Source organism: Rhinoraja longicauda, chromosome 17, assembly GCF_053455715.1.
Source record: "Rhinoraja longicauda isolate Sanriku21f chromosome 17, sRhiLon1.1, whole genome shotgun sequence".
In the NCBI taxonomy this organism is placed as follows: Eukaryota; Metazoa; Chordata; class Chondrichthyes; order Rajiformes; family Arhynchobatidae; genus Rhinoraja; species Rhinoraja longicauda.
Window position 1 is genome coordinate 33,929,677 of NC_135969.1, and position 25,353 is coordinate 33,955,029.

The window sequence follows — 25,353 nt, forward strand, 5'->3', positions numbered from 1 at the left end:
TCGGTGCGGACTCGGTGGGCCAAAGGACCTGTTTCCATGCTGTATCTCTGAACTAAACTAAAACTAAACTATACACCATTTAAAAGTTATTTGGACAGGAACACAAATAGGAAAGGTTAGAGAGATAAGGTCAAACGGGTAAATGGATAGTTTGAATGGGCATCTTGGTCGGCATGGATGAGTTGGGCCAAAGAGCCTTTTTGTATGCAGTTTAACTCTATATGCATCTGCAATGTTCTTGGGATGCCGCTTGGTGCTCTGGTTTGTTCTCATGTCCTAACTTTGTGCTAGTAGATTGATTAGCTGCTGTAAATTTCCCGTTAGTGTAGGTAAGTGGTAAAATAAACAAAGGGGGTATATAGGGAATAACCTGTGAAGCTACAGGGAAACAAGGAAAAGGAATTGGGACTGTTGGGGTCACTATACTCGGAGCTAGCATGACCCAATGGGCTGGTTAGAATCCATTGTTTTAATGTAAATAATTAGCAATGCTTTTCCATTTGGGAGAATAAAAATTGTGCAGAAAGAACACGTGGCACAGCGGTGGAGTTGCTGCCTTACAGCGCCAGAGATCCGGGTTCGATGCTGACAATGGGTGCTCTCTGTGGAGTTTCTACGTATTCCCTGTGATCGCGTGGGCTTTCTCCAGGTGTTCCAGTTTCTTCCCACATTCCAAGAATGTGCAGGTTTGTAGGTTAATTGGCGTCTGTAAATTGTCCCTGCTGTGTGTAGGATAGAACTGGTGTACGGGTGATTGTTGGTCGGCACAGACTCGGTGGACCGAAGGGCCTGTTTCCACGCTGTATTTCTAAATTAAACCAAGCTTTGCTCTGTTCAACATTAAAAATGTAATTTTTAAGTTGTTATTATTTGTGTTTGTGTAAAGATCTATTTTTTTCTAACGTTAGCCATGCGGTTGAATTATTTTTATCTGAAGCATATTTCTTTTCAGTAATTTCTGGCAATATAATTTTGTTACATATATACAGCTGACCAAAACAGAAACTTATTATCGAAGATAGAAACAAAATGCTGGAGTAATTCAGTGGGACAGGCTGCATCTCTGGAGAGAAGTGATGGGTGATGTTTCGGGTCGAGACCCTTCTTCTGACTGAATGTCAGGAAAATGGAAATGAGAGATATAGAAGGCGATTATAGAGAGAGAGAGATATAGAACAAAGAAATTAAAGATATGCAAAAAAGTAACAATGATAAGGTCCATTGTTAGCTGTGGGCTAAGTGAAAACGAGTTATACAGACAATGAAACTCACCAGGACACCAGAAATCTATCATTTGATCCAATTTATTGAATGCTTTTGATGATTTAAAAAGATTGCAACAAATTGTGTTGATATCATTGCACCAGGTGTTGGCTTCATACAGGATGCTTGTAGTAACGTTTTCCATTTCATAGCCTCACAACTCCCAATTGCTTGTCAGCCCCATTGCTGTAGATATTCCTGAACAAAGGTAGCAATGAGACATCGATAAAATATGGGAATCTATGTAATACATTTAAAAAATCAATGGAAAATATATACAGTTAAAATGAAATTTAACTTGTGTAAATCAATTAATATTTATATTATAAATCAAGGTTAAAGGTAAAATGAAGCACTTGCATTCATTCGTATTTTTAGTTAAAGGCCATTACCCCATGGAGAGTGCAGCAGGCACCAGGTGACCAAGCGCTATTTAATTTTGCAAAGGAAGCATTGGTGCCTTATCACTCTCTAATTGTTATGTGTAGCATTGCACAGGTGCATGTTACCTACTGGCCATATTTGAATAAAGTTTAGTTTAGAGATACAACACAGATACAGTCCCTTCGACCCAACGAGTCCGCGCTGACCGGCAATCCACGCACGCTAACACAATGCAACACACACTCGGGACAATTTACAATTTTCACAAAGCCAATTAGCCTGAAAATCTGTATGTCTTCGGAGTGTGGGAGGAAACCGGAACTCTTGGAGAAAACCAACACAGGTCACCGGGAGAACGTACAAACTCGATAGGGTGGGAATCTACCTAATACATTTTAGAAATGAATATCAATGGAGAATATATTCAGTTGAAACTAAATTCAACTTGTGTGAATCAATTAATATTGCACCCGTTGTCAGGATTGAACCCGTGTCTCTGGCGCTATAAGACGGTAACTCTACTGCCGCGCCAACGTGCCGCCCACGTCTCCTACAGCTGGAGAAGAGAGGGAAATGTGTGAATGTGGAGGGAATAAAAAGCTAACACGTTCTCAAATTTGCAAATTATTACCTTTTTCTGTCCTCTTTTCAAATTAATTTCTAGCACAACATAATACAATTAAAATATTTAATTACTAAAGCATTAGGCAAAATAACATATTCAAATTTGTTCATTTACTGTCCTGGAAGCTTTAATCACACATTTCCAGAAAAGATGATCATTATATTAATACCTGTACAAATTATCAGATTACATTTTTGTTTTAAATTATATGCTACTCTTAGATAATAGGTACAAAAGATTAAAATACAACTGAGTAACTGAAAATTTTAATTAAAAATAAAATTAGCGTGATTCGTCCCCCTGAATACAGTGTGTTTAATTAGAAAATGCCATCATCTAGAATGTGAGCGTTGTCATTCAGAATTTGTTTTCAGAATGGTCTAATTCTTTAAAGTTTTTATTCCAGCTTTATTTTAATAATGTGATGTCCATGCCATCACCTTTTGTGGCAAAGCATCAATTTGTTATCACTTGATTTTATCTACATTTGCTGGCTTGACAATATAATTTTTAGTAGAATTGATTGCCGATGAGAGGGTGCACTTTAATAATGCTTCAGCATGGAACGGTTGCCTTTTTGTGAAAGTACTCAAATATGTGAAATGGCTGAGTATTTTTTTTGTTGTTCTTATTCATTTATTGAACACGGTATGCCAACAGTTGCATTTGTGAACAGGATAATTGTCCCCTTCAATAATTACTGCATTCTGAAACACTGTCAAAATTAGAGAAGTCATCTGTCTGCTGTGATTGCAATGAGAAGGTGTTTTCGACTCAGGTGAAGAGTATGTAATTTGATTGTACTGTTCATCAAGCAGCTATCAAGTTTGGGTTACGCGTTCTTAACATCAGAAAACAACACGGTGTCACCTTGCATGGAAGCAATATGTATTGCAAGCGACCCTGCCAACATTGCGAACATGATCCACAACATACCTCCGGTGCATTTTATTTTTTTCAAACATTCAGTATTAGGTTTGAGTTTGGATTTCATAAGAACATAATGTTTTACATAACTAGGACTGCTTTCATTGCAAATACAATACATTTATTTGAGGTGCATTGCGAAGATTTCTCAGGACTTTGTTATTAAATGCTGTGCCTTACAAATTGGAGGGCTTACTTTAATGAAGAAATTGTACCCGATTATTTAAGATGAAATTGTCACTGAGAATATGTTCACAAAATTTGGGCAGCACGGTGGCGTGGCGGTAGAGTTGCTGCCTTACAACTCCAAAGACCTGGGTTCGATCCCGACTACGGGTGCTGTCTGTATGGAGTTTGTACGTTCTCCCTGTGACTGCGTGGGTTTTCTCCCAGATCTTCGGTTTCCTCCCATACTCCAAAAACGGACAGGTTTGTAGGTTAATTGGCTTGGTATAAATGTAAATTGTCCCTACCGTGTGCAGGATAGTGTTAATGTGCGGAGATAGCTCGTCGCCATGGACTCAGTGGGCCAAAGGGCCTGTTTCCACGTTGTATCTCTAAAGTAAACTAAACAACAACAAAAATTTCAGTATTTGGGGAATGATCTGCACGATGTGCATGTTCTTACCCAGGAAGAAACACAATTAGCAATATTATTTAGTTTATTAAGTCCATGGTTTTCCCTGATTTGTTCTGTCCTATTCATCCAATACTCTTGATTTTACTGATTTAATTTGGCAAAGCCACAAGTTTGCAAGTTTGACCAGCTTTTTGATCATTGATCCCACTGAACTCCGTATCCTACCGGAGAGGGGGCTTATTCTGTGTTGACTTCAGCCTTATGACCACATGCCACCTGTCCCACGCGTCTGCGTTAGGCTCATATCCATCTAAACCTTTCCTATCCATATACCTGTCCAACTGTATTTTAAATGATATTGTAGTACCAGCCTTGGCTACCTGCTGTAGTAGTTTGTTCCATGTACCCATCACCCTCTATTTGGGAAATGTTGCCCTTCAGGTTCCTGGGAATTTTTTCCCCTCTCACCTTAAACCTACTTCTTCTGAAAAGTATTACCCATGAAGAACAATTATAAGGAGGAGCCAGCGCTGCCGTCGCAGCTGCGGCTTGCCTGCAGTACGTCTGTCTTTTGTGTTTTTTGTTGTTTTTGTCTGAATTGTAGTTTTAATATGGTGTAGGGTTTGTATGTTATGTTTGGGGGGGGGTGGGAGGGAACGGGAACTGTAAAATTCTCTCTCCCGAACGGAGACGCGACCTTTGTTTCTGTGTCGTGTCTCCGTTCCCGCTGCGGCCTACCACCGGCCATGCACCTGGGACCACCTGCGGCGCTGGCTGCCTGCGGATGCTGCGGGAGCGGCTGCGACTCGTCTCCGGAGGCTCCGGCGCGGGCCACGTGGACGTCGGAAGCCCGCAGGCCCCTGGGTGGGGGCCGACATCGGGAGCTCCGGCAGCGGCAGAGGCAGCGTGTTCGCCCGCCCCGAATCGCGGGGTTTGGGTCAGCCCGCCGCGGACCTTTCACCGTCCGGCGCGGCCAACGGGGGCTTCGATATCGGGAGCCCCGACCGCCCCGACGTGGCAACTCCAACAGCCTGACCGCGGGAGAAGACGCCAGGGAAGAGAAAAAATACATTTTGGCCTTCCATCACCGTGAGGAGGGACTGGAGGAGACTCACTGTGATGGATGTTTCTTTTTGTTTGGTGTTAGTTGTGATTGTATGTGTTATTGCATTTTTTATTGATTATTCTTATTGGTCTTATTGTCCAACTGCGGGTAATGTTTCATTTCACTACACATTTATGTGTATGTGACAAATAAACGACTATTGACTATTGACTAAACTTAATGACTAACTATGGATGAGATGAAAAGTCAGGTGCTCTGGATGTTCTGCACACAAAGACGGTTTGTGCCAAAAACTACTGTATATTTGGTTCATAACAGTGAAATCATTGTTTATTTCCAAGGTATGGCGTGTTGCACAGAAACCAGAAGACTGATATGTCATTGGATTGTGCATGAAATCCACTGTTCGACCAAGGGCTTGCTAGAATTCCCCAGCATTTACCCTGGTGAATCTGCTCTCAATTCCAGCTCCAAATTGGACCTGGGGTGGGATCATCGTCTATTCTTTTAAATGGAGACGGTGATGGATTTTGGTCTATAAGGCAGGAAAGTAAGAATCCTGTCGCTTTATGTTTGCATTAATGGATTTCTTTATTTAAAAGTGTTTTTTGGGGAGTTTTGAATGATTCATTTTTAATGCCAAAATAGATGTAAATGTTTACATCAGTGGCAATCTATATATATATATTACCTAAACTCTCATCTTGTATGAATGTATATATATTTGTATGTATGTTTGTTCCCGAAATACAGCCAAAACGGTGCAAGAATTTTAGGCTCACCTTACTCACCTGCGGTGTGCATTGATCAAGTTTTGATACATTTTAAAAGTAATTAACTTAAATTATAATAAATGCACTCTCCCCCCCCCCCCCCCCGCGCAGCAGCGCCAGGAGGACCGGCGCCCGTCCTAGTGTGCCCTTCCTCCCATGGTGCAGCGCGGTGGCAGTGTGTCAATGAAGATGGCCGCCAGCATGACGAACATGCGGCAGTACCTTGCGGCCGCTCTCCTGCTGCTGGCTGCTGCAATGGCTGCCCGGGGCCAGGGTAAGTGGCTCCCTCTCCCCTTTCCTCTCCCCCCTCGGCCCCGGGGGAGACTCCCGGCCGGCAACGGGCCCACGAATCATCCCCATGGAGGGGGAGGGTTACCGGGCCCGCAGGAGAGGTTTGGACCCAAAGTCCACTGGTCGTCTAATGCTCTCCTGGTGCTGGTCGCCCGGGGCCGGGGTGAGAGGCTCCCTCTCCCCTTTCCTCCCCCCCATCGCCAGCCCCCGGCCCCGGGGGAGACTCCGCGACCGGCAGTGGGTCCACGGGTCGTCAGTTGGGGGAGGGTTGCCGGGCCCACAGGAGAGGTTTGGACCCAACGGGTCGCCTAGTAGTCTTTAAAGACAAAACTTTGATAACTTCCAATAGACAGTAATGCTGTGGTTTAAGTCATATTAGGATTGTCTCAATTTGTAAAATGTTTCAGAGAGGTTTAATAGATGGGGCTTGTTTTTTCTCCACTGGTGCAATGTAGTGACCTCGGTTATGGCTGTGCCACCAGTTTGAGTGTCAACAGGTAACTCCACAGTGATCCTTTTCATTGAGATAACTATGCATGTGTGGAGAAGCCACACATTTTCGAAGAGTCTCAATGCAGGTTACCATCAGTGAGCTCCACTCAGCAACACTTTGACCAACAGATAAACTAACGAGTGTTGGAAGGAACTGCAGGTGCTGGTTTACACTGAAGATAGACACAAAAAGCTGGAGTAACTCAGCGGGTCAGGCAGCATCTCTGGAGAAAAGGAATAGGTGACGTTTCGGGTCGCAAGTCAGGGTAGAGGGGAAACGAGAGATATCGAAGGTACATAGAACAAATGAATGAAAGATATATAAAAAGCAACAATGATCTCGACCCGAAAGGTCACCTATTCCTTTTCTCCAGAGATGCTGCCTGGCCTGTTGAATTGCTCCAGATAAACTAAAGAAATGTGATGATGCAGCTGTTTGGTTGCACTATTTATTTCTTTCAATACCTTTTTAATCTGAAGCAAATGTTTAGCTCCATTTATACCGTAGTTAATTTGTTGGCCCACTGGTATTATCAGTTAGATCTGCTCGCTGTATTTTGGCATTAAATTATTAATTAGTCTTGTAGCTATTTCTTGGCGTGGCTAGAGGGTACTTATGCAGAGCGTATGAAATCACAAGCATTGATGCAAAATTGTTTTTTGGTAGTAACACGTCAGATTATTCCTATGTGCCCATGGGCACAGATGTTATACCATTTATAATTTATATCTCTAACCAAGCATATAAAAATAGTACACACAGTGAGTGCCCTTATTGGCATAGTACAGAGACTATCAGTATAGTACAGGGACTATAGTATGATACAGAGACTGTAAGTGTTATTGTAGAAAGGGTTTTATTGCATTCTCATGATTTTCCAATTTTATTTGACAGGTTAACGGCAAGGACTTATCCAGAGTCACTCACGAGCAAGCAGTAGAAGCCTTTCGAACAGCCAAACAACCCATTGTAGTGCAGGTGCTACGCAGAACTCCGCGCGCCAAAGTTCTTAATGCATCACATGAGTGTCAACTTGTGGATATGGGCACGCAGACAGATATCACCTTTGAACACATCATGGCACTGGCTAAAATAAGACCACCTACTCCACCTGTGGTGGTGCTGGAGCAATACCTCTTACCTGAAGAGTAAGTATATTCTTCCATTTTCCATAAATAAAGACCCGCACTATATTTTGTTTTGTTTCTAAACTTAAAATGGAGTCCAAAAACAAAGAAAACCCTTGTTTATTTGACGTATACTTCCAGGGGCAGCAGTATTTTAATTGTTACCTCTAAGTCATTTAAATCAGTTGTCAGCTGCCATAATAGTCCCATAAAAGTTGGAAAAATCTAAATTAATTTTGGGAGCCCTGCAGATATTTGGTTACATTAAATTTTATTGCACTTGGACAATTTATGTTGTAAGCCTTCAGGGTTTCCTCTTTTACAGCAAATGCTTGAGAGTCCACAATGTGATTTTTTTTTTTCAAAGGGAATCTCAGATTTGCAGACTTCGCTAATCATTTTGTTTTTTTAAAAACACAAGTTGAAAATTATTTAGCACTGGGGTTTCCACCTCCTCTTTCCGTTCACAGCCAGCGGCTAATGTGATTATCGTTGGTGGTGCGGTGCAGAAGTCAAGGAATTCTGGTCAGGAATTGCTCTCGTTCACAGTTTTAACTTGGATGCCAAGTAATCAGAGTGCAATTTCAATAGTTATATTACGTTGCTTTGCTTTGGTCTTTTGCATATGGGAGAAGAGTTCCACAAAGTTATATTGGAGTTTTACCAATGGTGCAGGTTTTAAGTGATAAGACAAGATTGAAATTTAAAAACAAGCACTTTTGTGGAAATAAATAACTTCTTAGTACAAAACCTAGACAACTTAGGAGCCTCTGTTGCAGGAAGTTATTGTGAAAGGTAGCTCCGGAAACATAAACACCTGACCTGTCGATTCCTTCCTCCTGTAAAACAGGAGAAGAATCCTGTAAAACAGAAGCCTGGCCCTGGACAAAATGGTGCAAAAGTTGGCATCGTAGCGGATTTACTATCGTCCGTAACAATCGCCCCACTCTTTTAAAACTCTTTTCCACATCTAAATGTATCGCTATTTCTAGCTGTACTTCTCCTCACTCTGCCTTTTTGTTCTTGCAGTGGGCTTGATTATATTCATATAAAGTATTATCCGATTTGTTTGGATAACACGCAAACAAAAGCTTTTCACTTTACCTCAGTACATATGACAATATAATAAACCTATTGGCAGATGTCAAGTTTAAGATTCAGTTGTTACAATTCTATCAGGTATAACAATAAAATCATTAGTAATGATTACCACACAACCACTGGTTGTCTTAGTAAAATAATATCATTACTCTGTCCTATATCTATCCTATGTGTGACTCCACACCTATCAATGTGCAAGACTCTTAAATCACCAGTGATATAACCTCACATTTTTCCACATTATAGTCCATTTGATAGGACTTCATTCATTCCTGTAGCCTGGCCATATCCCCAAAGCATCTCGACACCCCACATGTTTTATGAATAAAAACGTCCATAAAATCAAGAGGAGCAGAATGAGTTAATTTCTCCATCTCTGCTACCTCATGATGTATCCGGTAAATTTGTTTAATTGAAGACCAATATTTTACAAAGGTCTCCACTACAGTGCATTATATCCCCAATTATTCCAAATTGGACATTACACTACAAAAATTACTCAATTTCTCTGCTGTGATCTTGACATTAATATGTTCAACCAATTGTAACAAATTCATTTGGTGAGGATGCATGATTTGCAATGTGCCACATGTCAAAGCTTTACTGATGAAATAGAATATTGTTTTTTAAAATGTTATGCAATTAGCTTTTAGACAATAGACAATAGGTGCAGGAGTAGGCCATTCGACCCTTCGAGCCAGCACCACCATTCAATGTGATCATGGCTGATCATTCTCAATCAGTACCCCGTTCCTGCCTTCACCCCATACCTCCTGACTCCGCTATCCTTAAGAGCTCTATCTAGCTCTCTCTAATGTGAAAAGTATAAATATTTTAAAATATGATATAGGCAAACATCTATTGATGTTACTGAGGAAATGCCAAACTTGATTATGTGATTTATTTCACAGTGCCAATATATATGACGTGTGTAAAATCTTTTAAATGCTTAGAGAACAGACAATTTCTATTTGACGTACCTGTCCATCTCTTAAAGTAAGAAAAGGCTAAACGGAGTAACTAGAAGTTGGATTCTCCAGCACAGCACGGAGAGGATTTGTTAAAACATCCGTAGGTTTCCCATTAACAATTTGGAAACACTCCTAATTAATGAGTTAAATTCATTATGTGTTTTGTTTTAAATGATAGATTAACATTGAACTGTTTAATGATATGCATGTTTGCATCTTTTTAACACATTTTTGAAGTGAGAGTGAAAATTTGTTTTTGGTGAATGGCAAGGCTATTGCTGAGGGGAAAAAAAACCAATGTGTTGACATGATGAAATATTTTTGTCCAAAACGGTGCTGGATATTAAGCCACAGATTATAGAAAAGTAATTAAGCCTGAATTGGTCTCCTGCAATGCTGTTAAGCTACACATATCACTATGATGCCTCCTCAGGATTTTTGAATTGAGTGCTGAATGATTACATGTTCCAAGTCTCATCTGGAACACAGCAGTGGGCATCGTGAGTTTTTGCCATCATGAGTGCCAGTGGACGTTTTGGGCATCCTTGCTGTTGATAGCACACTGTTGAAGACTTAGCATACGTATAAAGGAAGATGTGCAACATCAAGCGGTGTGAAAGGATGATGCTGCTGAGAATCTAGTTAGTAGAGAAACATGCCTTTTGCTTTATTTGCTGCACGCCGTGCCCACGTCACTCCAATATACGGAAGGATGATGTGTGACAGCATTATTGGGCTCTACATTGAGGATTGCAGTTTCTGCATGGAAGTCAAATTAAATTTCAGAGAAAGGCTGTTAGGTCATGTTGTAAAGGGGTGACACAAAAAAAGCACTATCAGATTATGCATCGCTTTCTTAACATCACTTGGAACACAGCAATTCCTGTATTTAGGCAACTGAACTGACCTCCCACTGCCATTGTTATTCCCCTTTTGCAACTGTGTCCTCATTCAGGGGAGGCTCAATGTCATTGAAAGTGATCATTGCACTGAAGGAATTAAAACCACAGACAATGGAGTTAAGGCTGTGGATAAGATTCCACTTGGTTTGCAGCTCTGGAAGGTTATAACCCGTGGCATCCAGGGAGAGCTAGCTGCCTGGATACTCTTATACATCGGTGAGACCAAACGTAGACTGGCCTTCGCTCAGTCCCCCTGGACTTACCTGATCTACCGGTTGCAAAACACTTTAATTCCCCTTCCCATTCCCACACTAACCTTTCTGTCCTTGGCCTCCTCCATTGTCAGAGTGAGGCCAAACACAAATTGGAGGAACAGCAACTCATATTTTGCTTGGGCGGCTTACAACCCAGTGGTATGAATATTGATTTCTCTAACTTCAAGTTCAAGTAGCATTCCCTCTCCCTCCATACCTCCCCCACCTAAGTCGCACCAGCTTTTCATTCTCACCGAGCAGACGGCTAAAAATGGCCTGTTTCCTTTATCATTGTTGCTTTTTTTGCATAATTTTAATTTGTTCTATACTTCTTGTTTCCCTTTCCCCTGACTCTAGTCTGAAGAAGGGTCTCGACCCAAAGCATCACCTATTCCTTCTCTCCAGAGATGCTGTCTTTCCCGCTGAGTTACTCCGTCATTTTGTGTCTATGCCTGGATACAGAATTGACTTTAGGGATGGAAATGGATGATGTTGGTGGAAGATTATTTTTCGGACTCGAGGCGTGTGACTAATGATGTGCCTCAGGGACTGGGTCTGAGCCCATTGCTGTTTGTGGTTTATGTCAATGATCTAGATGATAATATTTAAGGCATGATTAGTAAGATTGCCAATAACACAAGAGTAGGTGGTATTGTAAACCAGTGAAGATTGTTATCAAAAATTACAGCAGGATCTTGATCAGCTTGGCAAGTTGTCTGAAGAGTGGTTAATGGAGTTAAATGTAGATAACTGCAGGTTGTTGCATTTTGAGAAGTCAAACCAGGGCAGGATCTTCACAGTGAATGGGTAGGGCCCTGGTGAGTGCTGTAGAGCAGAGGGATGACCAAGAGCAGGTAGACAGCCACTGATAATGGCATCACAGGTAGATAGATGGACTGATAAGGAAGTCTTTTGGTACAATTGCCTTCATCAGTCAGAGTATTGAGTATAGAAGTTGGTATATAATGTTCTAGCTGTACGAGGTGATGTTGAGAAAATACGATAAAATCCCTGTGTGTGGTTTTTTGTTGTTGTTCAGTGTGGAAAGTAAAATTAATCTGAATGCGAAAACTAGATAACGTAAAGGATTTTCATGCCAAAATTGCAGAAAAGTAGTCAGTGCTGTCAGAGTTCAAATATTGAAAACATAGTAAATGTATTCACTGGAATTTAGAAGGATGAGAGGGGATGTTATAGAAACATATAAAATTCTTAAAGGATTGGACAGGCGAGATGCAGGAAAAATGTTCCCGATGTTGGGGGAGTCCAGAACCAGGGGTCACAGTTTTAGAATAAGGGGTAGGCCATTTAGGACTGAGATGAAGAAATCTTTTTTCACCTAGATTTGTCAATCTGTGGAATTCTCTGCCACAGAAGGCAGTGGAGGCCAATTCACTGGATGTTTCAAGAGAGGGTTAGATTTAGCTCTTGGGGCTAACGGAATCAAGGGATATGGGGAGAAAGCAGGAACGGGGTACTGATTTTAGTTGATCAGCCATGATCATATTGAATGGCAGTGCTGGCTCGAATGGCCGAATGGCCTACTCCTGCACCTATTTTTTTATGTTTCTATTAACCCTGTTGATGATATGTAGGGATATCTAATGTAGACTTGTAAAGTGTAGATGGTATTTCAAAACCTCATATTTTTTAATCCGTTACACTCATCTTTCCAAGGAACTGATATGCCATTCAGGCACTTTGGAATCACCAAGGCATTTGAAGAAAAGGAACCACTTTTGCCTTCTGGTGTCAGTTGCACATAGTAAATGTAACCTTATTGCGTCTAAATCTCATCTGAGGAAGATCCAAAAATATTGCTGATTTTTTTAGATTAATTCCACTATAATGATTAAGGATTCAATGGTTTTGATAGGGGGGGTTTTATCTCCCAAAAATCAATAGAAATTGTTACACACCATGTAATTGTGGGTTAAGGATAGAGTTCTAGTGGGGTGTTCAGTGCTTTAGTGGATTGAGTCCTGAAATTCAGAGGTGGATGGACATAGTGTCATGCAGATGCTGTGAGCCAAGTAGAAGCAAGGAACTACAGATGTTGGTTTACTAAGGAAAGACATAAAGTGCATGAATAACTCAGAAGGTCAGGCAGCATCTCTGGAGAACATGGATAGGTGATGTTTCGGGTTGGGCCCCTTCTTCAGACCAAAGTCTTCCAGTCTGACGGAAGAGTCCCGACCCACAACATCACCTATTCATGTTCTCCAGAGATGCTGCCTGACCACTGAGTTACTCCAGCATTCCGTTTCTTTAACTGTGAACCATTCTATTTAGTACAAGAGTGCATGTGTTAAGTGACCATTCACTTTGCATGCTGCTACAAGGCAGGTAGAAGTTCTATCGGTGGAACTCTTACGTTAGTTGTGTGTCACTGGCCACGCACTGGCGCTGCGGTTGGGTTGCTGCCTTACAGTGCCAGTGACCTGGGTTCAATCCTGGCAGCGGGTGCTGCCTGGACAGAGTTTGTACGTTCTCCCTGTGGTCTTGTGGGTGTTCTCCGGGTGCTCCGGTTTCCTCCCACATACCAAAGACATGCAGGTCTGTAGATTAATTTGCTTCTGTAATTTGACCCGAGAGTGTAGGACAGAACCTGTGTATGGATGATCAATGGTCGGCATGGACTCGTTTCCACACCGTACCTCCAAAACTAAAACACTGGACGGTATTGCACATGTGCAGATTTTTTTAATGCACAGTGATGCTCAGGAAACAAGCTCAGGAAATACTTTATTTGTATCTTCATTGGGATCCTCTGTAGTCTACATGCTATTTTTGTGTTTGATGTTTTTTCATCTCAATACATTGAATATCTTAACTTTTTTTTTGCATAGACATCCATCAGGACTGGACTATTATGATTCAAATGACTATTTTCAAGGATTACAAACTGAAATTGACAGAGAAGAATTAGAATATGAGGTGAGCTCATTTTGTGGAGGTCATTTAGAATGAAATCCTATTAAATGTTGCATATTTTTAAAACACGAGAATGCTGCTTCTTTATATGACTTGTTATAAAGTATTTATATGGTGTACTTAACATTTTATGTGTGGTCATGCACATGGTAGATTAAGAATATTCTTGCATATACATATTAAATAATGATTGCAGGCAAATTCGCTCTGTCAGTGTCCTCCATTATTTTTGGGACAAAGACCCATCGTTTATTTATTTGCCTCTGTACTCCACAATTTGAGATTTGTAATAGAAAAAAATCATGTGGCTAAAGTGCACATTGTCGGATTTTAATAAAGGGTATTTTTATATATTTTGGTTTCACCATGTAGAAATTACAGTTGTGTTAAACCGAAATTTAAAAAAAATTACCCTTTATTAAAATCTGACAATGTGCATTTTAATCTCATGTGATTTTTTTCTATTACAAATCTCAAATTGTGGAGTACAGAGGCAAATAAATAAATGATGGGTCTTTGTCCCAAACATTATGGAGGGCACTGTATTTCACCGAGTACTTATGATTGTTTGTTACCAGTGTTTTAGATGGCACTTTCACTGCATACCATTTGCTTTGTTCTCACTAGAATTCTACCTGATCTATAATGCTTAATGCAGTGTTGATGGCACAATCTTGCTGCAAGTTAAGCAGCTTTCTTGTAGGTAGAGTGACTTTAGGGTGATTGCGACCTCTGGTGCTCTCTGCGTGGGGTTTGCTGTTTCCCTCTGTATCCCCAAAATGTGCCGGGACTGAAGTTAGTTCACTATTCTAAATTATGCTCGGTGTGAGTGATTGGCTGGAGAACAGGGTTTATGAATGGGCATTGATAAAGAATAGATACAGGAAAATAAATTGGGATTGCCGTAGAGCTGGACTAGATGTGGTATGTTGAAGGGTCTACTTAAGTGTTGAAATAAAGTGATGTAAAAACAGAAATATGAAATTAGAATTTTAATTGAGGGAATTCATTGCATTTGACACTGAAGTGCACGGCTTTCTCATAGGTTCAGTGATAACACATTAGGCAATTGATGAGTATTTATGAATTCCAGTCTTCTCTTGGGATACTTTTTGTGGAAACAAATCCTCTAGTATGAGGTTAGGCCTTTGCTCCTGACTCTTTGTAACATCTTACACTGTATTGTGATCCAGTCCCTGTGGTTTACAGCCCTTGTAGTGAACTACTAAATCTTGCAAAGCCATTAACTGTATAATTTGGTGAAACGTGTCTACTCTTGGGTAATGAATGTCTTGATTTACTGCATCAAAACAGTTATTTCAAACATCAATGCACCAGTTGAAATTAAAAATAAATTCCAATAATGAACTAGTAAAGTACAAAAGAATGTGATATGAAAAAGATTTGGCTGGTAATTGTGAAGCTTTCTCCTGTTGGCTCTTTTGCCGTGATGTGAGCGAAACCATTAATAATAGTGACTTTGATGTACTGTGTGGTGCCAAAAGGTGACCAGCAAAGTGACACGGGCAGCTGGGCATTGGGAAAGCCTTAATGGTCTGTTTGACTGTCTCCAGCCACAAAAGAAGCTTGTTCAGATCTTGAAGACTAAGATCAATGGTAAGGTCAAAGCGCTAACAAAGGAGAGTTGAAATAGTTTTCTGAGTTACTTTTTGTTGTCTGATGATAAATGCATTTGAACAGACTACAGAGACACTAGTTCCATTTGCCGTAATGGAAATGTTGAAGTGTGCCAGAAAAATATCAAATTAGTCTTGTGGGGCTTTTCACGAATGGATGTGCTTGCAATTTAATATTGCTGCAAACTTGAAGATCGCTTATTATTTTGTGTGAAATTACTATCTCAATTCACCAGTTCATTGCAAGTTAGAGGGATATAAAGAAAGTCCCTTTTGTACTTTCTGTACCTCTTAGCTGCTCAAAAAGTTTTAAGTGTGTGTGTGTATACACACACACACACACACACACACACACACACACTTTGTGTGTTTGTATATATGACTCTCTTTCTCTCTCTCTATATATATATATACACGTATGTGTGTGTATAAAATGTCTCTCTCTAATGAGTGTGTGTATACCCATTAGGGAGAAAGACCTAGAGACATTTTATGCACACACACAAATATATATATATATATATAGATATATATATATATATAGATATATATATATAGATAGATATATATATATTCTCATTCACAAATGGTGATTTAAATCTTTAAATAATTTAATGAGAAGAATTTTGTTTTCTATATTAATCAAAGTCATCATTAGTTTGAAGAAAAATTTTTAAATGGTGAAATTTAAGCTGTAAAATTGGAATATAACATTTAAACCCTACTTTCTCATACGTGGAATATCAGCATTTGAGCTGGTAGATGCATCTACATTTGGCTGATCATGATACCACCTTTGCTCTTTTGTTCTCCATTCAACCCTGCAATTGTAGTTACAGGTTTGCTCATGTCTAAAAGAAAATGGCAATGGGAGAGAGGGGTAGTAAAGATGAGATGCACGGTTACAAGAAGATTTCAATCCAAGGAACAAGTAGAATGGCAAGATCAATAATGGTTGGGTTGGTACTGACTATAGAATCTCTGATGTGCATCCCAGTGATGACCAGCTCTTTGTTTAGTTTAGAGATACAGCGCAGAAACAGGCCCTCGGGCCCACCGAGTCCGCACTGACTAGCGATTCCCGCACATTAACACTATCCCACATACACTAGGGACGATTTACATTTTTACCAAGCCAATTATCATACAAATCTGTACATCTTTGGAGTGCGGGAGGAAACCGAAGATCTCGGAGAAAACCTAAGCAGGTCATGGGGAGAATATTCAAAATTCCATATAGACAGCACCGATAGTCGGGATTGAATCAGGGTGGCACTGTAAGGTAGTGACTCTACTACTGCGCCACCGTGTCGCCCTTTGTCTTTAGACCACTGATCTATTGGACACATGCTTCCAACCCCCACTAGTCTCTCCACTGATCTATTGTTAGCAGTGGCTATTTATTGGCACCCTAAAGAATAGAGTGGGTATACTGGTACTTTTGTAAAACATACCTCAAATGGCTAGATATATCTAATCGGTTTGATGGGATCTTGGAATAGTACAGCACTTCTGAGTGTGCTGAGGATCTGATCAGATGTCCTGGATCTGGATTGATTGAGATTGTCGTCAGCTAAATGCTCACATATTGCTTTGAGATCAATATTGTTTGTTTTGGGGGGATGGTAGATTTCCTGATTGATGTTGAACAGACATGTGAAGTTAATATTCTGCCAGTTTCCAGCACTGAATCGGTAACCTGGGTATTTAGCCTGAGTGGTGACCTCTTCCTATTGCCATATTATTGTGGACTTTGGTGGCTTGTGCAGCCGTTGGTACAGATAACCTCCTGTCTTGTTCCTTCCTCCTGCACCATTGTGCAGTCACAATGGAAAATTAAAATACTCATTGTGTGTCCTATTCCATTCTGGTTTCCACCAGCCTTCCCAATCTTTTTCAGCAGCAACTGTAGGCGATCACTACTTCTCCTTACGAGGAGCCAGTAAGTCAACTTACAAGAATGACAAGCATCAGCTGAAATTGCACTTCTGGTATAAGCATTGAGGCAATAAATAACTTGGTTATTGACATGAGATATTAACTCTACCTTGAATGCACTCTCCAAAGAAAACGCTGTGACATTAACTATGGTTAAAAGTGCCCAGAGCACAGCAGTGACTATATAAAGCAAAAACTGACAGTACTAAAAAATACACGAGCATAACAAAACCAAGGAATGGTTTTGGCTGGTTAGCTTAATAGTTAGTCTGCATATTGGTGATTGGTTATTTCACGATTAACTCAAAAGTGGCTTAAAGCTGTTTTGTGGTGGTAACATGATTCTTTGTAAACCAGTCTTAGCACGGAGTGGAGACCCAAATGACACCATGACCCTGCCTAACATTGATTAATGACTAAATCACAACTCCACAGCCCCGAGCAATGGGTAATATTTACCATTTTATGACCACAAATGGAATAACGTCTATCTGATCTAATAGGCTTCCATCTGCCCTGACTTTCTGCAGTTGATATCACAGGCTGCATATCTGAATTTTGAATTTCATGTAGTTTTTGTGTTATTTTGATGTAAAAAGAGCTGTTAGATAAAAATAACATTAATTGAATTGCACTTATATAAAAGCAAGCAGCAATGTCAGTCTCACACTGTGCGACAAATATTGGTCATTTTTTAACAAGTGTTGCTGGTGTGTCTGCTCTGCCTAACTACTATCCTGCATTGTTTTCATTTAATCATGTATTTTTCAATTTTCTTAACACCTCTCCAGCACTTAGTGATATATGTACCTCTCAGTCAACTTGAATTAGAACACAGTGCAATAGTTTGTGTACATGCCTCCCAGTCAAATGTAATTATATCAGATGTCTGGCGTTCTATTGCTTCAGACTGCTGGAAGGCTTCTGAGGTGCCATACGTTCAAAGGTGTTAACTAGAAATCCTCGCTTTGCCTTCTCATTGTGGTTTGTTACACAAAGCCATTTGAGGAAAGGCTTTTTGTACTTTAAAGCAGAACTTTTGTTTTCATCCAAAAACAAATATCCAGACCACCTTGACTGTTCTGCAGACATTTTTAACAATCTGTGCCTGTGTTTGAATAGCTGACCTGGTAGTGCAAAAGATGGATGATAAATATAAGACTGGCTATATTGATTCATGGATTTAGGGGCAGAATTGACCTAGAATTAAAATGACATAGTTATTGGTGAAAGGTCTGGTCATTGTGATCTGCAGTCTTGGACTAAAATAGTAAGAATAACGTCAAGAGTATATATGAACCTTTACTGATTTTTGAGCTTACTAGACAGTTTGTGGATTAAAATAATGTAAAAGATTCTTCTCTTTTAAAGGTTCAATTATCTTGAATCCCAAATAGATTTAAAGATTGCTAGTAGTGGAGAATGGGAGGTAGAGAATCAGCAAGCATTTGTAATGTCCTTTGGTCATGAGGCCTACAGTTAAATGTCACAATATTTGAACAACAATGTTGTTTGTTGGACATACAGTGTTGGGAATATATTAAATCTAGTAATAATACTTAAATATTTATTTTTAAAAAGAGTAGACTTGAGTTAGTTGCCTATAGTTAAATTTCATTTCAAAGTTAATGCATTTGGAAGCCTGAGGTGTGTTGTAGAATAAGCTGGTTAAGCAAATGAAATCTATTCCATTTCAAAGAGCTTATCGCACAGTCGAAGCACGGTCAGTTTTCCAAAAATTGTGAGGTTCCCACAACATTTATGACATACTTATCTTTTAATAGAGCCTGAAAAGCCAGTGAAAAAAAATTAATGTATTTTCATGGAACAAAATATTCAATTTCTAGTCAAGTTCTGATAGCAACCATAGCTGGTTAATAGAAAATGCGTCTTCTGTGCACTTCTGACAGTTCTGCCATAATCATTCCTAAAAATGGGCACACAGCCAACTTAATATTAACTCAATGGAAGTTGTCCGTTCTGTGAAACTGCCCTTTAAGAACAAAATGATTGAAATTCTGCTCTCAAGGTTTTAAGTAGAATGATCCTGCTGAGTGTTGTTAACATCACAAAAGTATTGAAAACTCAGCTAAAAGAAACTTTACCGAGTGCGTTGGTTAAAAATGCAAATGTAAAGTGACGTTGAAAATAAGAAATCTTGAGAGAAAGAAAACGTTTTAACAAGTCCTGCTAATTTCTCTGCTTTGTGACTGATTAGGAAGTGGATCTGTACAGGCTGCCAGGGAAGGACAAGCTTGGTCTCACAGTTTGCTACAGAACAGATGATGAAGATGACACAGGAATATATGTCAGTGAGGTAAGAAGCACATTGTATTTTTTCGGAGAGAGTAAATTCTGGAGTAAATTTTACAACATCAATTACAGGGTCATAATTCCTGGTTCAGGTGCACAAATTGCTATTCATGTCATACCCAAGGTGTTGTCAATTTTTAGCTGGTACATCAAATGGAACAATTTCAAGTATTGCTGTTGCACACTCATCTTTGTAGCTGCTGGTTATCTACTTAACAAAGGGAGTAAAAATGCTGTCACTGTATTTCTTGCGTTGCATGTGATTGTTTGATATTCAGAAGCTGGAATTTAAGTGACATTTCACAACATTCAAATAGGGATGGGTGAGTTTCAGGCAAATTTCTTAACCTCGACGTACGCTGCGAGATTTTAACCGGAAAAATAAAATTGTTTCTCACAAATGAAGTCGACTTTAAGAAATGCTATTGGAAGAAACATTTACATTTTCTGGCAGGAGGCAATAGGATGGTTTGCACAAGAACTTCAACATAAACTTTATTTCTGATGCTCTATGCAAACAAGAGGTGGCTTTATTTGAGTGGCAGCTGAATATTACAGACCTTGGATTTCTATCTATAATTTATTTTATTGATTTAGCAATTTATTTATGAGGAGATGCAAAGCATTGTACTTAAAAAATGAGAAAATAAGAGATAAATCTATCTTACTAGCCATAGAGTAGCTATATGTGAAATATGAATACATGCATCATCTAAGCAGTGCAGAATAAATATTGTTGACAAAGAAGGCAGAAAGGTAGTTACTGAACATATCATTTATTGAACCAAAAAATGTTGATTTTTCAGATTGATCCAAACAGTATTGCAGCAAAAGATGGCCGCATTCGGGAGGGAGACCGGATAATTCAGGTAAAGTTAAGCTTATTGCACCAACAAACTTAAAACAGTATGCTAATATTTTCACAGATTGATCTTAAGTTGCATAGTTCAATTGTGACAATACTTTATCAGAAATCAATCTGTACAGTATTTTACAAAGTAGTCAGCACCAACGTTAGCTCAATACATGCAGCATTTGATTAAATTTATAGAATTGTGATGAGGCACTTTCATGAGTACGGTGACTTAATAAAACTTTTTCAGCAAATTCTCGGTGTTTATAAAGTATGATTTCCTGTTTTAAACACCAAACTACATCCACTTCAGTACAGAAGGATCCCGACCTGAAACGTCACCTATCCATGTTCTCCAATGATGCTGCCTGACCCGCTGAGTTACGCCAGCACTTTGTGTCTTCTTTTGTAAACCAGCATCTGAGTTCATTGTTTCTACACTTCAGTATTCTTGCCTGTGCTTTTCTTTCTCATGGGAAAATCACCAGGAACCGATTTAGAAATTGTAGTAACTTAACACAGAGCAACAACGAGAGTGCCCTGCTATCCGGACACATCTTTCTTGATTATATTTTCATGCACATTAAATAGTGTTATGAATATCATGATACTCTAATCCTCTGAAAAATAAAACAGATACTAGTCCATGTCTCTTATTTAATGAAGGCATTCTGTAATCCTGCTTTTTGGAATAGACTAATTAGTGGAATGCATGTACAATGAAGCATGCAGTTTGTGGCTGATTATTACCTCTCACCACATCAATTAGGGTATGTTCACTATATTTCCGTGAATTACACTCTGCTTGTCTATGTTATGTAGATAAATGGCATTGAGATCCAAAACCGAGAAGAAGCTGTAGCATTACTTACTCGTGAGGAAAGCAAGAACATTTCCCTACTTTTGGCCAGACCTGAGCTGCAGGTAAAAAAATGTTTATTTGCTATTCAAAATGTCGTTTAATAATTCATTCACTTGGAAATGTTAAAGTTGTCACTTGAACCTCATTGTATGTTGATTAACCAAGTTCAGCAGTAAATCAGTTAACATTCTGTAAAACTGAAGATACATTAGGAATTTCATAGATTTCAATAATTAACATTTAATGGAATTGGAAGAAAAATTGTCACGAGAATAATGATGGTAAAATAAATCAGTGGCTGAAATCTAGTATTTGTGAAGAAGTTACTTGCATAGGATGGTTTAATATATTTCCAAGCAGTGCAAAATTGCAAGATTTTCTATTCCTGCTGCTGCTGTACTTGAAACTGGCTGGGTCACTTGGTAGAAACTGATTGTCTGTTCAGATGCCATTATGTGTTAGGGGAACTTGGTGAGTGTTATACTATTGAATGTCAGTGGGAAATGGCTGGGCACTGTCATGCCCTGGTACGCTGTGCCTTACCAACAGTGTCAACATCTTGGCTACATTTTATTGTGCAAGGACAAAAACAAGTTAAATAAAGTGTGTGTCAAAGTAGGTGGGACAATTGAGGTTATAAGAACAATGGAATAGTTAGATAGTGAGAAGGCTTATTTCAAATATGAGAAATAGAAAGTAATTGTGCAGGCACCATTGGAAACTTGAAAGGGATTTGCAAGGGATTTGTAATGTAAGAGTAAGAAAGTATTTTCACAAATTAACCGGTGTGGAGAAAAAAAATAATTTTGTAATATGTCGATAGAACAAGTTGAATCCTGGGATGTGGCTGTTTTTCTGCAAGTTGATGTTAAGGCTCCAGGGAGATGTGAGGTGATGGCCGTGTGCTGTTCTAGGGGGCTAAAAAATGGGAAAAGTAGTCTTGATGATCACAGCATGAAGGGTGCAGCTGTGAGGAGAAGAAATTTCTTCGGCAATGAATCGTTGCAATTATATTTTTAAAATGTTATATGCCCCTTCGTCATTAAGTGCCTTCAAGCCAGGAACTACAGGTCAGAGATTTAGTTTAGAGGTACAGCACAGAAACAGGCCCTTCGGCCTGCATCGACCAGCGATCCCCGCACATTAACACTATCCTACACACACTATGGACAATTTTTACATTTACCAAGCCAATTAACCTACAAACCTGTACGTCTTTGGAGTGTGGGAGGAAACCAAAGATCTCGGAGAAACCCCACACAGGTCACGGGGAGATCGTCCAAACTCCATACTGACAGCACCCATAGTCGGGATCGAACCCGGGTCTCCGGCGCTGCATTCGCTATAAGGCAGCAACTCTGCCACTGTGGCACCGTGACCGCCAGATTTATTCTGAAGAGTCACAACCCAAAACGTCACCTATCCATGTTCTCCAGAGATGCTGTCTGACTCGCTGAGTTACTCCAGCACTTTGCCTTTCTTTGGTCAGAGAGTTAAGTAGTTTCTGAACTGAAGGAGCAGACATTTCAGCCACAAGATGTTAGAAGTGTTGATGTTAACGGTTAAAAGAATGACAGCAGTGGAAATGCTTGCCATGTTTGAAGAGTGTGTAGATGAACATGAGCTGTATTGTCACTGAATTGGCTGAGGAGGGAGAAATGATGGCATTAATAGTCTGATTAATAGTCTGATGAGTCCTTTTGTGGTTGCTGCAGAAATCATGTGTCAGATTAACTCCTCTGCTGTAAACATTTGACATTCATGATCACTTTCGTTTATCAAGTTTGGAATTTACTAAAAAAATAAACAGGCAGATTTTTCAATCAAGAAAGGTGTAAAGGATGATGTGACAGCTGAAAATTTTCATTGTACTCAAAGCTAAGAATGTAATGGTTCATCTTTTCTGATTCTGAATCGAGGTTTAGAGATGTGTGATCAAGTTCTGTTGTGCTGCATGTGGCACTGGCTATAAATGTGGAATTGCAATAACTGATATTGTCTGATTGAGCTTTTTTTTTCAATCTTCAAAAGTTATGATAGTAATAATGTACCCATTACAAATTGCACCAATTGTATTATCATGGTAGCACAAAATAGGACCAGGGGGACATGGAGGAAAAATCAAAACATGGAATTTGATAGTTTTACAACATTGATATATGGTAGTGATAATGTTGAAATTTCACTCTTTTCTGTGGAATTGAATAGATGAAGAACATCAGGTCTGTTGTGTACCCCCAATGTATGTAAACATGTAACTGAACTTTTTTTCCCCCTTATGGGCAAGATCTATTATGTGTGTTGAGAGCAAAGTTTATAGCTGTAACAACAGACCAATGTTCAATTGTATTGATCAATATTAATTCTTTCACGTACAATGATACTGTGGAAGGGAAGTGCAGGGTCACCTTTGCATGCAAGCGTGCGTTTACAAAATAAAGTTTCGCAGTTGTTAGCAGTCCAACAAGAAAGTCCTGTGAATTGTTACATTATGTGTAATGAATTTTTGGCAGAAAGATGGAAATGTAGAAAGTATTATGGGGAAATGAATACTATGGGTGATGAACATTCCTGTGTGTTGACATTGACAAGAAATAGGACTTACAGTTGCATAAGTTGTCTGGATAACGTGAATGTGGAGAGGATGTTTCCACTAGTGGGAGAGTCCAAGACCAGAGGTCATAGCTTCTGAATTAAAGGACGTTCTTTAAGGAAGGAGACGAGGAGGAATTTCTTCAGTCAGAGGGTGGTGAATCTGTGGAATTCATTGCCACAGAAGGCTGTAGAGGCCATGTCAATGGATATTTTTAAGGCAGAGATAGAGAGATTCATGATTAGTATGGGTGTCAGGGGTTATGGGGAGAAGGCAGGTGAATGGGGTTAGGAGGGAGAGATCGATCAGCCACGATTGAATGGCAGAGTAGACTTGATGGGCTGAATGCTGCTCCTATCACTTAGGAACATATGAACATAATCCATTTTGTGCTGCAATCAGTTAAGTATTTTAAAATGTAGTCTACATAATATATGAAATGCTGCAGTGAATTTGCTCATAGCAAGCCTCAAAACTCTCCTGGCTCCCCTTTGAAATAGGGGCATGGGTCTGTTATTTTTGTGAAAAGAGCATTTTTAACCAGTAGTGAAATTCTTCTTCGCATTTTCAGTTAGAAATGGAAGTACATGATACTGCTGCACCCTGCTTGTACTGAATGAGAGAGTCATTGCCAAATTGATTGTGGCATCTTCAGACCCCAACTAAACCACATGTGACCTGAAATCAGATTTAAAGTAAAGATTTGAACAACTGACACAGTAACACAGGGTACTGATTGAGAATGATCAGCCATGATCACATTGAATGGCGGTGCTGGCTCGAAGGGCCGAATGGCCTCCTCCTGCACCTATTGTCTATAAAAGAGAGCATGAGCAAAGAATGTTGGTACAAACAAGAGAATAGTTTGAAATTCTAAGGCATTATAATGGTTTATTTATGGGGGAATAAAAGCATCTGGTAACATTTTTGAAAACAGGAGGATACGAGCGGAGATTTGTTTGCTTTGTACTGCTGATGTGAAGTACATTCGCAACTAGGCTCAAATCCTAGACAGCAGATCCATGTGCAATGGCGTTTGACTGCCCATGTTTGAAAACAGTGTTATAAATCGGTTGGAGCCTCGTCAAGCTCTGCTGTAGAAATAGCATGTCTGTCACGAAGCCACCTGAAATTTGTTTTAATGCCTTGCTTATTTTACTTAAATGCAGTTGGATGAAGGCTGGATGGATGATGATCGAAATGATTTGCTGAATGATTTGCATGTGGACATGTTGGAAGAGCAACATAGTCAAGCTATGCAGTTTACAGCAAACATGCTGCAAGAGGTAAGAATGTCCAGCACAGGAAAAGACCCTTCAGCCCACCGGGTCCGCATCAATCACCCTGTATACTAACACTATGTTACACTAGGGACAATTTACGATTTTACCGAAGTCAATTAACCTACACATCTGTAAATCTTTGGAGTGTGGGAGGAAACTGGAGCACCCAGAGAAAACCCACGC

General features: G+C 39.7%; 1 protein-coding gene across 3 annotated transcripts in view; it reads left to right on the forward strand.

Annotated features, from left to right (window-relative positions):
* pdzrn3b (PDZ domain containing RING finger 3b) overlaps window positions 1–25,353 on the forward strand; it is a 205,209-nt gene that overhangs the window by 174,521 nt on the left and 5,335 nt on the right. For all 3 annotated transcript variants that reach the window (XM_078414491.1, XM_078414492.1, XM_078414494.1), the window contains 6 exons: window positions 7,297–7,550; window positions 13,607–13,694; window positions 19,485–19,583; window positions 20,386–20,448; window positions 21,255–21,356; window positions 25,057–25,173. In XM_078414491.1, the coding sequence (XP_078270617.1) occupies window positions 7,297–7,550; window positions 13,607–13,694; window positions 19,485–19,583; window positions 20,386–20,448; window positions 21,255–21,356; window positions 25,057–25,173 (723 nt within the window). The remainder of the gene's footprint in view (window positions 1–7,296; window positions 7,551–13,606; window positions 13,695–19,484; window positions 19,584–20,385; window positions 20,449–21,254; window positions 21,357–25,056; window positions 25,174–25,353) is intronic.